The sequence below is a fragment of the Vulpes lagopus genome, chromosome 10 (assembly GCF_018345385.1).
Source record: "Vulpes lagopus strain Blue_001 chromosome 10, ASM1834538v1, whole genome shotgun sequence".
Classification (NCBI taxonomy): Eukaryota; Metazoa; Chordata; class Mammalia; order Carnivora; family Canidae; genus Vulpes; species Vulpes lagopus.
Genome location: NC_054833.1, coordinates 25708615 through 25727150, shown reverse-complemented (window position 1 = coordinate 25727150; position 18536 = coordinate 25708615). Strand labels below are relative to the sequence as shown.

Sequence of the window (18536 nt, the reverse complement as noted above, 5' to 3'; positions counted from 1 at the left end):
CGTGGAGCCTGCTTCTCCCTTTGCCTATGTCTCTGCCTCTCTCTCTCTCTCTCTCTCTCTCTCTGTTTCATGAATAAATGAAAAAAATCTTAAAAAAAAAAAAAAGAAAGAAAAGATGCATGGTATGATCTCAATCTTTTTCTACTTGTTTAAAAAAAAAAAAGAAAGAAAAGATGCATGGTATGATCTCAATCTTTTTCCACCTTGTGACCCAGTATGTGATCTTTTCTGGAGAATTTTCCATGTGCACTCAAAAAGAATGTGTACTCTGATGCTTCAGGATGAAATGTTATGAATATTTATGTTAAATCTATCTGGTCCAGTGTGTTGTTCTAGCCCTTGTTTCCTTGTTGATCTTCTGCTTAGATGATCTGTCTATTGCTGTAAGTGGCATGTTAAAGTCCTCACTATTACTTTATTATTCCTGAGTTTCTTTGTTTAGTATTAATTGATTTATAAATTAGCATGCTCCCAACTTGGGGGCATGAATATTTACAATTGTAGATCTTCTTGATGGAGAGACCCCTTAATTATAAGGCTCTTCATCTCTTGTTACAGTCTTTGTTTTAAAAATCTAGCACCTGGATGGTTCAGTCAGTTATGCATTCGCCTTTGGCTCAGGCCATGGTCCCAGGGTCCTGGGATCCAGCCTCATGTCAGGCTCCCTGCTCAGTGGGGAACCTGCTTCTCCCTCTCCTTCTTGCTCACACTCTCTCTCGCTATCTTTGTCTATCTCTCTCAAATAAATAAAATCTTTTTAAAGAAATCTAGTTTGTCTAATATAAGTATGGCTACTCTGGCTTTCTTTTGAAGTCTATTAGCATGATAGATGGTTCTCCTCACTTCAATCTGCAGATTCTTTTTTTTTTTTAATTTTTATTTATTTATGATAGTCACACAGAGAGAGAGAGAGAGGCAGAGACACAGAGGGAGGGAGGCAGAGGGAGAAGCAGGCTCCATGCACCGGGAGCCCGACGTGGGATTCGATCCTGGGTCTCCAATATCGCGCCCTGGGCCAAAGGCAGGCGCCAAACCGCTGCAGGACCCAGGGATCCCCAATCTGCAGATTCTTTAGGTCTAAAATGAGTGAGTTTCTTATAGGCAGCATATAGATGGATCTTGTTTTTTAATCCATTCTGATATCTTATGTCTTTTGATTAGTGCATTTAGCCCATATATATTCAAAGTGATTTTTGAAAGATATGAATTCAGCAGCATTCACCTGACCAGTTGATGATTCTGGTGATGTTCTCTGATCCTTTTTGGTCTTTGTTCCTTTTGGTCTTTTTTTTTCCCTCCACTCAAAAAGAGTACTCTGTAACATTTTCCTCAGGAATGGTTTAGTGGTCACAAACTCCTTTATTTTTTGTTTTTTCTAGAAAACTCTTTATCTCTGCTTCTATTCTGAATCAGAACCTTGCTGGATAAATAATTCCTGGCTGCATATTTTTCCCACTCATTACATTGAATATATCCTCCAACTCCTTTCTGGCCTGCAAGGTTTCAGTGGACAAATCTGCTGTGAACCTGATCTGTCTCCCTTGTAAATTAAGGACTTTTCTTGCTACTTTCAAGGAATCTTTCCTTGTCTGTTTTGTAAATTTGACTATGATATGCCTTGGTGATAGTCAGCTGTTCTTGAATTTAATGGGATATCTCTGTGCTTCTTAGATTTTGATGTCTGTGCCTTTCCCCAGGTTAGGAAAGTTTTTAGCTACAATTTGTTTAAATAAACCTTCTGCCACTTTTTTTCCTCCCTACGTCTCTTGGAATTCCTATGATACAAATGTTATAACAGTTTAATAAGTCACTGATCTTCCTACATCTTTGTGATCCATTACCTGTTTCCTTTTTTTTTTTCAGCTTCCTCGTTCTCCCCCAATAAAAACTCTGGTCACTGAGTCACCAATGAGCTCCCCTGGCAGACAACACTTTACAGATGTTGTTAAAGCTCACTGCTAAAGCAATTAAGCATATCCTGTGTGACTCCACTGGAATAGGACTCTTGAAAGACTGCTGATTTGCTTTGTATTATTTCACTACAATAAATCATAGCCATGTGTACATTAAGTTCTGGGAGTCCTACCAGCGAGTTATCAAACCTAGGCGTGGACCCCTTGGGGATTCCTGATTCACTACATATTAAAAAAGCCTGATAAGCTCCAAGCAGAAAAACTACATGTAGACATATCACAATCGCACTGCTTAAAAGAAGCGATACATGGGATCCCTGGGTGGTGCAGCGGTTTGGCGCCTGCCTTTGGCCCAGGGCGCGATCCTGGAGACCCGGGATCGAGTCCCACATCGGGCTTCCGGTGCATGGAGCCTGCTTCTCCCTCTGCCTGTGTCTCTGCCTCTCTCTCTCTTTCTGTGTGACTATCATAAATAAATAAAAATTAAAAAAAAATAAATAAATAAAAGAAGCGATACAGAGAAAATATTAAAAAATCAAGAATAAGAGGGGTTCCTGGATGAAACAGCGAGTTGAGCAACTGACCCTTGATTTCAACTCATATCATGATGTCAGGTTCCTGGGACTGAGCTCTGTGTTCAGCAAGGAGTCTGTTTGGAATTGCCTTTCTCCCTTTCCTTCTGCTCCTTCCCCCACATCTCTCAAATAAGTAAATAAGTTTTAAAAAAAAAAAATCAAGAATGAGTGAGAATAGCTTCAGGCTTCTTGACAGCAATTCTGGAACTAGAAGACAATGAAATAATGCCTTCAAAATTCTGAAGAAAAATTATTTCCAAACAAACATTCTACCTAATTGTCAACCAATTAGCCAATTGTCTAAATTGTCAATTATCAAAGTGTGATAAATGCATCTTCTGACATGCCATTTATCTTCCATAAATCCTCTCTTGAAACTTATTAGAAGGGGCACCTCGGTGGTTCACTGGTTAAGTGTCTGCCTTCAGCCCAGGGCATGATCCCGGGATCCTTGGATCAAGTTCTGTCTCAGGCTCCCTGCATGGAGCCTGCTTCTCCCTCTGCCTGTGTCTCTGCCTCTCTATCTCTCTGTGTCTCTCATGAATAAATAAAATCTTTAAAAAAGGAAAGAAACAAACAAACAAACAAACCTACTAGAAGATATGCTCAATCATATTGAGAGTAAAAACCAAGAAAGAAAAAGACATGGAATCCAGGATAAAGTTGCTCCAAACTGGAGAAAAGTGAAGTAAATTATTAGGAAGATGGTGGAGAGAGATGGTGAAGAGAGACCTAAGGGTGGCTACATCCTCAAAGCAGAGAAGAGAGTTCAAATGAAAGCAGCTGGAAGTTGTGGGAACAAGTTCTCCAAAAAGACAAAACTGCTGAAATGCCTGAAAAGCCTTAACTGGAGAGATAAACAATGGCAAAAACTTAGTTTTATTAATAATAAATAAAGTTAGGCAAACAAAAACCCAAAGTCACTAACTCCAAAGAAAATGAAAAGTTGTGAAGAAAAAATAATCATAATAATTAATATTTGCCTTGGTTGTAAATATTATGCAATGTTGAATATTAATCTAACCAAACCATGATACATGTGTTCTTGGAAAATGGAGGAATGGGAAAAGTCCAATGTATAGCAGCTGGAGGGAGTGGGTGAGGAGTTAGTTACCCATATTTCAGAAGTATATTATATAAGCATGTTATTTAAAGACAAGGAAGTAAAGAATGAAAGAATCACTAAGAGTCAAAAGTGACTACCCTGGAAAAAGGAGTTTAAAATGCAACACCAAAAAGCTACGATTAACAAATGTCATCAACAGAATGAAAAATTTTGAGACAATGAGTTCTTACCTTCAGAAGCTCAGAGAGCCTCTCTTGACTAGTTGAAGAATGATTGCTTGAACAAGAAGCACAGTCTGATATTTCCCCAACACTCTCACTGTCTTCAAATTCATAATACTCACTAGCATCTTCCCTGTCACTGTCAATCTCCCAGTCAATAAACTGTAGTTCATCTAAAAAATACAATTTTAAACAATTTTATTTATCCATAATATTTTTAATCTGTTTTCTTTACTCTCAATAGTTAAAAAATTCCATGTTGCTGAGTGATTTTTAAAATATATATTAAAAGACTGTGAAAATTATATTCCTACTTTCATCTCTAGCCATGCTGTTTCTCTTATCATCACTATCCCAATTCTCAGGTAATTATTTTTATTAGTTGTTCTTGTATAGAAACTCATCTTTCTTGAGCTTTTCCAGCAACTTCAAGCAAATAAAATACTACAATTTTCTTCCTTTCTGACACACTTTAATCTTTTTGTACTTAACAAAGGTTTTCCTTATCAGTAACAGGGAGCATCCTTATTCTTTTCTACAACATAGTATTCCACTGCATAGCTGACCCACAGTTTACTTATACAGTCTCCTATTAACAGACTTCTTAAAGGATTTTCACCTAAAACTTTTTTTTACAGATTCCTCGTCAAAAAAAAAAAAAGTAAATTTAGTTTTTAGTGTACTTTGTAAGCATTGTTATCTAGGTGCTACTTTTACAAAATTTAATTTGGAAATTTAATTATTTTCATATGTCAACCAAATTTAATCTATGTTTAAAGAAATAAAGTAGTTATTAAGTATAAGTTAATCTCTGAGGCATATAACATAAACCTCTCACACAGTCCAAAGCCCAAGTATTCCCTCACAGCTACTTCAGCAACTCAGAGGGCTAATAAGACATCTTGGCCCTATTTCAGAGGTCTAATAGCAACAATCTTATTTCCAGATAGAAGTAATATTAAAAATGAAATAACTTACTAGCTTTAATACCTGAAAGGGAATTCAAAAGAAAAAAAAAAAAAGAAAAAAAACTAAAGGTACAAGTATGGAATAAGTCTTTAATCTGATACTGTTGTTCCAGAAGATAAAAGTCCACTATAGTGATTATAAAAGACTGGAGGTCAGACCAGTCTGAGAGAAGCAGATGCATAATGGCAGTAAAATAACTGCAGGAGCCACTCTAACCATTAGGGAATGGCCGGGGAATACCACATGTAACAACACATGTACTCACGGAAGCCAGGCAATGGGATACATAAAGAAACTCTCCAAGTTGCTGAAGCATGACAGCAGAAAGCCATGGAGAGGCCGAGTTCCGAGGAATGCAAGTGCCCCAGGAGCTACTGTATTTTTGTACCATTTATTCATTCATTCCTCATTCATTCAGTAAAATCAGTGCCTACTGAGGGCCTACTGCACCCTGGACACATCTAGACACTTACAATCTAACAACATCAAAACAAACAAATACAGGAGATAATACAGAACACTGTTTCTACCCTAGAGAAGCCCATAGATGAATAACTCTTATACTGGAATTGCTGAGTGGTATAAAATGATATATTACAACCCAAACTAGTAAGACCTTTCTTGTTCACAATAATTTTATGAAGCAGGCAAGACAATCCCCGTTAAAGTAAAATTTGTATTTTATAGATGAAAAAAATGAGTCTCCAAAAAGTTAAGAAGATTTCTCAAAGTTATGTAAAAGACAAATGGAAGGGGAATTTTTTTTTTTTTTTTTTTTAAGGAGAAAAGATTCTGACAATTTTAACTCAGGGCTCTTCCCTCTCAATCCTAAGTCTGGGCCTTACTCTCCACAGACTAATCCAATACAGCTGGAAGGAGGTCTGGGCATATTGTGTTTAAAACTCACCTGGTAATTATGATAAGAAGCCAAGTCTGTTAAGCACCAGAAGAGCGTAGAAGCACACAACATTGAGATTAGACAACCCTGACTATAAATATTAAATGGCATACTTATTAACTATGTGACTCTGGACAAACAATTTGACTTCTCGGAGTCCCAATTTCCTTCTCTAAAATGAGGGTACTCAGCTCACAGGATGTAGCATGTATAAAAGGAAATAATATACATAATATCCAGCCAAGGGTCTGGGGTAAAACAAGAAACTGATAAACAGTAATTAAAGGTAAAAAGGAGCAAGGGGAGGAGGAGAAGGAAAAGGAAGAGAGAAAAGAAAGATAAGCCAGCAGTTACACACATGATTAGAGATATACTCCAAGGGATCATTTGTTACCTAACAGTCAACTTGCTTAAGAGAAGTCAACAATTCATTAACCATTTCAAAGTAATTAGCTCAAAGCACCTTCCCATTCTTAGAGTTTTGAAAACTGTGTCTTTTAATACAGAAGGCACGGACAGTTTTCATTTTCTTAATAGCAGCTTTAATGAGATGTAATTCACAAAACATACTATCCACTCATAAAATAACATACAAATTTTTTCATCCTATTTTTTATATTTAAATTCAATTAGCAGACAAATAATACATCATCAGTTTCACAAGTTGTGTTCAATAATTCATCAGGTGCATATAACACCCAGTGCTCATCACATCATGTTCCTACCTTAATGCTCGTTACCCATCCCCCCCCCCCATCTCCCCTCTAGTGACCCTCAATTTCTTTCCCAGAGTTAAGATTCTTTAATGGTTTTTCTCTGTTTCTGACTACAGCCCATTCAGTTTCTCCTCTGTCCCTCATGGTCTTTGGCACTATTACTTCTATTCCAGATATGGTGAAACTACATGATAATTCAGTATGGTCATCACTAATACTAAGTGTTAGAAAAGGAATGAAGTTTTTTCCAATACTGAACCCAATATATAACAGAAAGAAGACTTCTTACCAAATTATCAATTTACCTTCACTGGCCCCATCTTCTGGACATAAAATATTCCTCTTCCTGTTACAAAGCCTGTCTATTCTAGAACCATGTCCATTATCTCTCTGTGATTTAAGACATGTTTTATCCTCATCTGACAGATCACTTCCACTGGAACTCCATGTTATATCTATCAGTCCACTGGTACTCTTAGATGCAGTAGCTTCTGTTAAAGAAAAAGAAAATATATAAACACAATCAACTGATATGATGGTTATTTATAAGATTTTAAGCATGTTACTTTGCCAAAGTCACAAATAACAAAACTCTGATGATAGCATAAGTAACATCTTATATCAAATCTTCCTGCCTAAAGTTCTATGTGCAACCTAAGATTCTTTGAATTAAAACCAAATTATAAGGGATCCCTGGGTGGCTCAGCAATTGAGGATCTGTCCTTGGCTCAGGTCATGATCCCGGGGTCCTGGGATCAAGTCCCACATTGGGCTTCCTGCATGGAGCCTGCATGCCTCTCTCTCTGTGTCTCTCATGAATAAATAAATAAAATCCATTAAAAATAATTGTAAGAAACAGAAGTAGCAGTAATTGAGATAAGTTATATATTTAAAAAAAGAAAAATGATTGTAGTACAAATGAAAACTCAAAAAAATAACCTTGAACTAATTATTGAATTATAATGTCCTAGAATATTCGATGAAACCAAAAGAAAAAGACAAAAAAAAAAAAAAAAAAAACCACAAAACCAATACTTAACGTACAACAGGAATGCTTCTGTGTGCCTCCTTTGCCATATAGGAGCCCTGGTAGCAGTAATGTGCTTAAAAACACTGAACAGATAAACTCTTTTAACTAAATGTGTTATTTTGAGGTAATAGTAGATTCCCATACAGTTATAAGAAACAATGGAGAACCCTTGTATGCTTTACCCAGTTCCTTCAATGGTAACATTTTGCAAAACTATAGTGTAACATCACAACCAGAATGCTGATTCTGATACCTTCAAATAAAAAAAAATATCCACAGGACATCTTGCATTACCTTTTTAAAGCCACATAATAGCCACCCTCCTCACCCCAATTCTTAACCTCTGGCAATGAATCAGTTTTGCATTTTTGTAATTTTATCAATTCAAGAATTATACATAAATGGAATCATACTATATGACACTTCAGGACTAGCTTTTTTTTACTCAGCCTAAATTCCTGGACATTCATCCAAGTTGTTCTGTGTATCAACACTTTCTATTACTGAGTAATATAGAATATGGATGCACCATAGTTTGTTTATGCATTCACCCACTAAAGAGCATTTGTGTTGTTTCTAGTTTTAACTATTACAAATAAAGCTGCTATGAACATTACATACTGGGTTTTATGTGAATGTAATTTTCATGCTCTGGGATATATGTTCAAAGGCAATTGCCAGGTTGTACAGTAATTGCATGTTTAGTCTTCTAAGAAACTGCCAAGCTTTTCCTTAGCGGCTGTACCATTTTACAGTCCTATAAGCTATGTATCAGTTTCTCCATATCACTGACAGCATTCAGTGTTGTCACCACTTTTTATTTTAGCCATTCTAATAGAAAACCTAGAAAGAATGGGGCTACTCCATCTTGATGTAACAGTATGTCACTGGGAAACTTTTCTGACAGTAATCAGGAAAGTAATACATACCTTTAAAAAAATCAATTTTTCTACTTATATTTATAACTGAGTTATAATCATAAAACTTTAAAAAGTATCTTAGACACATTTGAATGAGATTAAGAGGTTAGATATTATATTCAAGCTCTAGGGTAGTCCCAGTGGCCCAGTGGTTTAGCGCTGCCTTCAGCCCAGGGTGTGATCCTGGAGACCCGGGATCGAGTCCCACGTCAGGCTCCCTGTATGGAGTTTGCTTCTCCTTCGGGCCATGTGTCTCTGCCTCTCTCTCTCTGTGTTGGTCATGAATAAATAAATAAAATCGTTTTAAAAAATTAAATAAAATAAATAAATTCAAGCTCTAGAGTAAACAGACTCAGAAGTTAAATGGCTTCATTCAGTACATATTTACACAACGGAAAAGTAAGCTCTGAGAAAAGAGAAAAACAAGAAGACTCCTCCCCCAAGCAATGTATCATCTGAAAGACAACACTTATCATGAAAAGAAAAATTAAATATTGTATTTGAGGTATGTCACTGTATAACAGTAGCTCAAAAAAAGCAAATGCTCCACTTTTTGTTGATCAGGAAACCAAATTCACTGACAAAATAATATCTGAAAAAAGAGCACTTACAAAGGAATAAAAACATAAAATAATTATAAACATCTGCTAAATACTTACTTGGAGCCACGAACATCCAGAATTACTAAAGTTGTCTTCAAAATATAAAACTTAAAAAACAAAACTTCATCCATATTGATTTAAATGGCTAATAAAAATTGAGCTATATATTTACTTGTAAAAGACATCATCAGTCCCTCTTACTATTATGCATTTGGAAGAGTAAACTGAAAAGCAAGGAGTGGAATGCCATAGACAGAATGGTTGTATCCCTTAAAATTCCCACTGTTCAAACTCAGTTCCCAGGGTGAGGGATTAAGAGGTGGGGACTTTGGAGGTGTTAGGTCATGAGGCCCTCATGAATGGGATTAAGGCTCTTAATCAGCAGCAGCCCCCAGAGAGATTCCTGGCCCCTTCCTCCAAGTGAGTCCACAGCAAGATGGTACTGTCATGAACCTGGAAGCAAGTCTTCACCAGACACTAAATATACTGGACCAATTTCTGCCATTTATAAGCTACCTAGTCTGTGGTATTATTGTTACAGCTGTCTAATCGGACTAAGACAAGAAGTAAAGTTATCATTATTTTCAGATTATACAATGAATTCTTGAAATTCATAAACTCATGAATTACAGGCACTGTATATACTACCACGACTTTCTAAGTAACTCATTTTATTTGCTGGAAAGGGTATCCTTGAAACCAAGACCCATCCCAATGAAATTCAAGGAAGGACGTCAGCTAAACTATGAGAATAGCTACAACAGGTAAACATTTCTGGATGCCCTTTGCATGTCAGGCATTGTGCTAGCATGTAGTATTATGGGCTGAATTGTGCTACTCCAAAAGTCATTCATATGTTAAAGTTCCAACACTCCAGCACCCCTGAATGTGATTATATAGGGAGAGGATCTGTCTGTACAGGGATGATCAAGTTATTCCAATATGAAAAGGAAAAGAGAAATTTAGACACATGCAAGGAATGAAGACTGTGTGAAGAGACACATGGAAAGACAACCATCTACAAGCCAAGGAAAGAAGCCTAGAGCAGATTCTTAGAAGGAATTAATCCAGCTAATACCTTCATTTTGGACTTCTAGCCTCTAGGACTGTGAGATAATAAGTTTCTGGTATTCACACTACCAAGTTTGAATACTTTATTACTGGTACTTTATTATGGGAGCCCAAGCAAACTACTACACCTAGGATATATAGAAGAGCAACAGAGAAAGCTCTGCCTTAGGAAACCCATGGTCCAAGGAGGAGAAAAACAGTCCAACAAATAATAACAAAACAAATTTAGTGATGCCTCTCAAAGAGGAGATTTCTGACCTCAATAACAAAATTTTAAGAAAACAATCTGTAGGGCATTTAAGGAAAAAAAATTAGATACTAGCTCCTTTTTATTTTATAGTTTCACTTTGGTAAGTAAATCTTTAAGTTCTGCTTTTTAAAGAAAATCACCATCTACAAAGGTTCCAGGCTCTTAACTTTCAAGCATATAACCTTCTTTTGTCCCTTTTCTCTGACTCCTTCCCATTGCCAGTTTCTTCCCCTACTCAGTCTTCTCTGGTTACAGTGCCTTATAGATGAGGAAAGAGAAACATGGAGACATATCTCCCCTTTTGTGCACACCTTGCAAAAGTAAGTGCCCCCACTTCTGCTTCCCAGCTCTCACAAAACATTACTCCCACACCCTAAAATGTCTGTTAATATACATTTCTAAAACTTCAGAAGCTACTATTGGGGCACCATGGAAGCTCTGTCGGTTGAGCATCCAACTCTTGGTTTCAGCTCAGGTCATGATCTCATGGGTCATGGGATCCAGCCATGTTAGGCTCCATGCTTGTCAGGGAGTCTGCCTGAAGATTCTCTCCTTCTGCCCCCCCCCCTCCCCCCACCTCAAATAAATAAATCTTAAAAAAAAAACAAAACTACTATTTTAAGGGGCACCTGCATGGCTCAGTCAGTTAAGCATCCAACTCTTGATTTGGCACAGGTCATAATCATAGGACTGTGAGATCAAGCCCCATGTCAGGCTCCACATTGGGTATAGAGCCTGCTTAAGATTCTCTCCCTCTCCCTTTGCTCCGCTCTCCTCTAAAAAAGTAAGAAAAAAAGAAGCTACTATTTTAAAAATGAACTAGTTCTAGGAAATGCCTTGAGCCTCTCCTTCCTATCAATTTGTATAAGTTTTTGTTAAATTATTAACAATATTTTCTTGCCTTAACATACACACTTATGCTGTAACTAAAATAACTATACATTGATACAAGCTCTTTCAGCTTTTCAGAATATACTATCATTCTACAGAGTACAGCAGGGTGGGTTGGATACATACTGGCACAGGAAAACCATCTCAAAAGATCATTTTGTGTTTCTTCTTTTTTTCTTTTTTTAAGACTTTATCTATTTATTCATGAGAAACACTGAGAGGTAGAGACACAGGCAAGGGAGAAGCAGGCTCCCTGCAGGGAGGCCGATGTGGGACTCGACCCCGGGACTCTAGGATCAAACCCTGAGCCAAAGGCAGATGCTCAACCACTAAGCCACCCAGGCATCCCTCAAAAGATCATTTTGTAATTAAATACAAAGCCATAGATTATTTTTCTTTTTTCTTCAAGTTGAATTTGGCTATACTCACTTAAAATCACCAGAAAAAGGCAACAGCCACATCTATAAGAGAAAATCTTTTCTACACAGGACACTTTAGATAGAAGTCACAATTAAACTGATCTTTGAAAATCACAGTATTTGGCACTAATAACAAGAAAAGTTAAATTCCGCAGTTCCATCAGAAGATTATGGTATTACAAAAAAACATATTAGCTTATTTTATAACACAATGTTTTATGAATTTAAAAATTGGGGAGATTTTTTCATTTGAATAAAAAGAACACCCTAAATATTAATGAAATAATTAAATAGCTCTTATTCACAGAAAGTTTTCCCACTCTGCAGAATTTTTAGCAGGCTTTCACATAGCTCTTTTTGCCATTGGACATAAAAGCAACTGCTGCCATAAATCAATCTACTAAAGGCAAGCCTTTGAAATAGACATTTGATTACCTTTTTTTAATTCACAATAACCCAATGAGGCACACATGCTTATAAGCATTTTCTAGATGGAGAAACGGAGGCTTAGCATGTGTAGTTTCTCTCCCAAAATCACACAGTCAGGACACAGTCAGGACACAGTCAGGACCCCATAGAACCAAAGGAGATTCCTAAGGTCTCAAGCCCTGACTTTCCTTGACCATCCACCAAGTGTGGCAGCAGAGCCAGCAGCCTCCCTCTTATCCACCCCCTTTTCTTCCCAACAGAAACCCAATTTTATTTGAGCAGCAAAAAAGATATTTTAAAAATCTTTCACTTCAGGGTGCCTCAATCATAAATATATATTCTATCCAAACTATATAATAAATCAAAGAAAGATCTATTAGCTTTATATCTTTTCTGTCAAGAAATCAACAGAACATTACCTTTCTGGAATCTAGGGGACAATTCGAGGTGCTTTTCTGTAACAATCTTCTCTTCAGCTGTTAATGACTGAGAATAAGATGATAATAAGGTTAATAATGATGATGATGTAATAATTTACGTGACAAGGGCTAAAACCAAAAATATTTTGTAAAATATTCAAAACCTTAAACTATACCCTCCTTAAAATACTTCTCTTTTTATATTTACCAATTTTTATATTTACCAATAAGTATTCCCAAAGCATACACTCCTCATAATATAAATTTTTATATTTTACCAGAACTTAAATAAAGCTAACCATTAAGAGTTTATAACAGCACTCCATTTTGTACATATCTATACTATAGGATTTCAAATTAGCATATATAAAAAAATTAACCAGGGGATCCCTGGGTGGCTCAGCGGTTTAGCGCCTGCCTTTGGCCCGGGGCGCGATCCTGCAGTCCCGGGATGGAGTCCCACGTCGGGCTCCCGGCATGGAGCCTGCTTCTCCCTCCTCCTGTGTCTCTGCCTCTCTCTCTCTTTCTATGTCTATCATAAATAAATAAATAAATCTTTTTAAAAAAATAAAAATAAAAATAAAAAATTAACCAGAATATCTTGTGGTCAAAAGATTCTGAGTATAGAGGCATTTCATAAAGAGAGAAAAAGAGTAGAATGCTCAAAGATTTCACCTTCTAAGAAACTTCTTCAGTAGGTGTCCTTCATTTACAAAGAATTTCAAAGGTTGGGTCTGGCATAAAGAGGTAATTTGATTACTAACTTGCCACAATTATTAAAGGAATTCAAGGTTGAAAAAAAAGACCATACAAATTACTGTGTCCTGAAATAAGGAATAGAATTCCAAAGAAATCTAATTACAATGGCCTAAATATTCAGGAATCTGAGTAGCCTTTGGCATTCAAAGAAAACAATTTTACAACTACTTTACCTGAGTCCCAGAAGTGTCCTGAAACCCTTCTCCACACCTGAGCCATGCTTCAGAGAGGGAAGCAGCTGCCCCTGCTGTCCTGAGACCTGAACTTTTGAACTTCAGTGGACTCTCTCTTGGAAAGCATGGGTATTCTATATCCCAATTTCTTTTTCTCTGTGGAGATGGTTTTTAAAGAAAAAAACAAAAACAAAAAACTTCATTAAATATATGTTAAGTTGACAGCACTGTGGAAACCCAGGAGTGACTGAACCCCCTCATAAAACAGAGTAACAAGAAAGCACATAAACTTTTTTTTTTTTTTTTTTTTTGCACATAAACTTGTACAATTAGAGAACAAATTCTAAAATACAAATGGGTGAAGACAAACATTCAACTCTCCAAGGTCCTGTATATGATTATACCTGAGAGCAAAGTTTAAATGAAGGAGCACACAGACACGTGGTATTCACTAAGAAGTGGAACAGGCAATCTGAGAATGAAATGGTACCTGAAAGAGGGCGAGGGCAAGGGTTCCACCCAAGACAGACGAGCAGTCTGTCACTCAGCACTGGTCAGCCAGGACTACCTTCTTGGACAGAGCCTCACACTGCAGAGAAACTGCTGGCAGGGCAACCTGCTCAGCAGCACAGAGATGGTACAGACAAAGAAAAGAAAAGGTCCAGATGGAGTGGAGCAAGGGAACCAAGCCAAGAAATGTCTAAATAACAAACAAGTGGCCATATTTTTGCAAACTATAACAAGAGAAATTATAAAAGTTATTTTGAATCCTATCTTCTTCTAAAAATTCACATAAACTCTAACAGAAAAATAAGCAATAGAAAGGGATCAAGGTCAAATCTGGTACAAAGTTATTATTAGAAAAAACAAAATGGAGCAGAATAACATCCCAACACTTGTACGAAGAAAGCACACCAAAGACATGCTCACAGAACAAAGTGTAACCAACTATTTCAATATAAGACAACACATTCAGCTTATAAAAAGTCAGAAATGAAGCAACAAATCTTAAGCTGTAGAATAAAATTTAAAAAATCAGCTGAGGGAAAGAGCCAAATGTACATCCACATATGAATGGATAATAAAGAGGATGTGGGATGCATACATGTAATTACAAAGCACCTATATATATTTACATACACTCTCCTTGTACTTTCCTTGAAGTATACTATGAAATATAACATATATATATGCACACACATACATATATACAAAGGAATATTAGCCATAAAAAAGAATGAAATCTTGCAATTTACAACAACATGGATAGAGCCAGATTATACCATGCTAAGCAAAATAAGCCAGTCAGAAAAAGACAAACCCCATTTGATTTCACTCATATGTGGAACCTAAGAAACAAAACAGATGAACATGGGAGAACAGAAAGAGAGACATCATAAAACAAACTCAACTACAGAGAACAAACTGAGGGTTGCTACAGAGGTAAGTGGGGGGATGGGTTAAATGCGTGATGGGAACTAAGGAGGGCACTTGTGACGAGCACTGGGTATTGTATGTAAGTGATGAATCACTAAATTCTACTCCTGAAACTAATATTACACTGTATGTTAACTAACCGGAATTTAAATAAACACTTGAAACAGAAAATAAAATATTCTCTCAATATGGGATGGGGGGAGATCAGCACAGGGAAAGACTACACTAGAAAAAATCCAAAAGCAAGTAGCTATCACAGATAATATCTTAAGAAAGTATTAAGAGGAGGAAAGTGAGGCACCTTTGGCACAGGTGGTGATTTCAGGAGTCCTGGGATCGAGTCCCACATCAGGCTCCCTGCAAGGAGCCTGCTTCTCCCTCTGCCTATGTCTCTGCCTCTCTGTGTTTCTCATGAATAAGTAAAATATTAAAAAAAAAAAAAAAAAAAAAAAAAGGAGGAGGAATGTAATAAGGATGAAATTTTAAAGTTCACTCCCCTCCAATGAGGAAAGTGAAAGGATTCAAGAGAAAGAGAGTGATCTATCAAGTCTCTCTTGGGATACAAGATAATATACAGATAATAGCAATCCCTGAAAAAGAAGAAAACCAAGATAATGGGACCAAGATCATTCCAGAAAAACTTTCCTGAAATCTCAAAAAAAAAAAAAAAGGAAACTGCATATTGACGCACACCACATATCTGATGTCAACCCAAAAGCAATCAACACCAAGATATATCCTAATAAACAGACTTTTAAACAAACCCTTTGAACATCTAGAAAAAGGAACAAATGACCTACAAGTGAATAAAAATTACCTTATCATGGGATGTTGATAGCATCTTTATGCCAGAAAAAAAAAAAACAGAAGAGTATATTTAAGATATTCAAGGGAAGAAAATGTGAAATAGTTTTATCTAGCAACAGGGATAACACTGATTTACTTTCTCCAAGTATTTTTATGTAAGTCTTGCTATTTTTTTTACAAATGTCTACAACAGACATGTATTCATAAGTTTTTAAATTTGCATTTTATTTAAGGAGAATCTTTTAGATTTGCATCACAAATCAAATTAAAGCCAACTACTATGAACTGATCACCTGAATAACCCCTTATCAAAAGCATTGTGGTTTAAAAAAAATGAATTACGATTAAAATACTCATTAAAACTTAAGCAGGAAGAGGAAACAAAATCATAAAAACATATTCAGCCATAACAAAGATGATATTTTAACATGAAATAGCTCTAAGCATATTCCTCTTTATGTAGAAATTCCTATGGCTGGGTAGGACTCTAAGAGGAAGAAGCATCCATCCTCAAGAGGGTATTTCCTTCCACTAGTTTCCCATGACAGCTCTGAGGAAGCTTCCTTAGTAGGAGAATATCCTTATTCTAGGAAATATTTAGGGGTAGAGGTGTCCAATTACTCGAAGATGGTACAGAAAGAATTGACACATACTTGCATAGAGAGAAAAAGGAGGAGAAAAAGGAAAAGAGAGAGAGAGAAGCAAAAAGTAATAAACCAGCAAAACAGCATAAAGAGCTACATTTGTTTCCTCAGGTTGCTATAACAAATGACCACAAACTCAGTGGCTTAAAACAACAAAATTCTTCTCACAATTCTGGAGCCAAGAGGCCACAAATGAGGGTGTCAGCCTGGAGGCTCCAGGGAAGAATCTTTCCTGGAAAGTTTCTGAATAGTAATTGTTTGGGGTACCATTTAATAAATCTGGGGAACAAATGAGATGTCTAACTGAATGCAAAGGGCAAGTTTTCTGGAGTATCTGCATAAATCCTAATGGACTGCACCCAGGAATTTATGGAGGAGATGATGACTCATGGACAATTCTGAGGAACAGATAGAAAGTTTTAACCAAGTCGGCTAGTTAGCAAGCACTGTGATGCTCAAAGCTCATTCTACCAAATATTTGCCCATTTGTTTCCTCAGAGTCCTTTCCCTCAAGGTAACAGAACATTTCTCAGGCCCGTCACAGCTTTGGTTCCATTTGACTTGTCCACGCTTCTCTAGATTTCATCCATACTCCGATTCCGTGGGGACTAGAACCCTCTAATTAATATAAATGACAGAAATCTGAGATTCCTATCTTCAGCCAGTCAGCATTTATTGAGTGCCCAGCGCATGCAGACATCCTGCCAGGGCCCAGGGACACAAGATGAGCGAGAAAGACCCTGCTCTCCAGCAGCTCAAGTGGCAGTGACAGAAACTCTCCCACGAATCCGATGAAATGAAAGCCTGAACCCAGGTTCAGATACCAGCAAGCCTGGACTTCAACCCCCGCTCCACTCCCCGAATCAGTCTTTCTCCTTCTCACTCAAAAGAGCCTGCACATCTTCCCCACCATATGTGCCTCCATGGCACTCTTCACTGCCTTTGGTCTCTCCAACCAGTGCTCTTCTCTTCCATGACATAACCCTCAATACCCCACAAACATCCCTCCTTCTGTGAGGCCATCATGTCTCTAGCATATTCTACTCCCTCCTTTAGAACAGGAGGAGACATGTGCCTAAACCATCTCATCACCTCCGTGCACCGTGCTCCCCCCACAAAAGGGTTCATTAAAATGACTAAATGATTATGTACATTTTTCTCATACAAATCATCATTGGTTAACAGACGCTGATAACATCTAAAGTCTATCACAGTCTGAGTATAGAGGTTGCTGTCCCTCAGCTTGCTACCAGTGAGCAATCAGGGAAGAGAGAGAACTCACAACCCCCAAATCAAGAAACACATGCTTTTCCTATGAGACAACCAGTTGCCTATTTTTTAATTTATTTATTTATATTCAATCAGCTACCATACAGTACATCATTAGTTTCATATGTATTCAATGATTCATCAGTTGCATATAACACCCAGTATTCATCACATCATGTGCCCTCTTTAATGCCCATCACCCAATTACCTCATCCCCCCCATTCACCTCCCCTCCAGCAACCCTTAGTTTATTTCCTATAATTGAGTCTCTTATGATTCTTCTCCCTCTCTGATGACTGCCCATTCAGTTTTCCCTCCCTTCCCCTCTCATAATCTGTGCTGTTTTTATATTCCTCATATGAGTGAAACCATATAACTAGCTTTCTCTGATGGACTTATATTGCTCAGCATAATACTCTCCAATTCCTTCCACATCAATGTAAATGTTAAGAATTCATCCTTTCTGATGGCTGAATAATATTCCACTGTGTGTATGTGTAAATATACATATAGATATATATCAGATCTTCTTTATCCATTCATCTGTCGATGGAATAAATTTAACCAAATAAGTGCAAGACTTTCACAGTGAAAACTACAAAATACAGTTGAGAGAAATTAAAGATCTAAAGAACATGGAAAGACAGCCCATGTTCATGTATTGGAGCAGGAAAATTTAATTTTTTTTTTTTAATATAAAGAGAGAAAGAGCAAGAGTGTGGGGGCAGCCGGAGGGAGAAAGAGAATCTTAACCAGACTGCCTGCTGAGCTAGGGTCTCAATCTCATGGCTCTGAAATCATAACCTGAGCCAAAATCAAGACCCAGACACTTAACCAACTGATCCACCCAGGTGCCCTGGAAAACATATTAATGACAATACTCTTCAATTTACAAACTAAATCCAATAAAATTCCGAGATGGCTAATTGCATAAATTGACAAGCTCATGTTATTATTCACATGGAAATTCAAGGAACTGGGGATCCCTGGGTGGCACAGCGGTTTAGCTCCTGCCTTTGGCCCAGGGCACAATCCTGGAGACCCGGGATCGAATCCCA

At 37.2% G+C, this 18536-nt stretch overlaps 1 protein-coding gene across 2 annotated transcripts in view; it reads right to left on the bottom strand.

Annotated features, from left to right (window-relative positions):
- The window catches only part of SPIDR (scaffold protein involved in DNA repair), a 436460-nt gene that overhangs the window by 411087 nt on the left and 6837 nt on the right, over positions 1–18536 (bottom strand). For both annotated transcript variants that reach the window (XM_041770165.1, XM_041770164.1), the window contains exons 2-5: positions 13322–13477; positions 12390–12456; positions 6664–6849; positions 3785–3948 (exon numbers count right to left, since the gene is read on the bottom strand). In XM_041770165.1, the coding sequence (XP_041626099.1) occupies positions 3785–3948; positions 6664–6849; positions 12390–12456; positions 13322–13477 (573 nt within the window). The remainder of the gene's footprint in view (positions 1–3784; positions 3949–6663; positions 6850–12389; positions 12457–13321; positions 13478–18536) is intronic.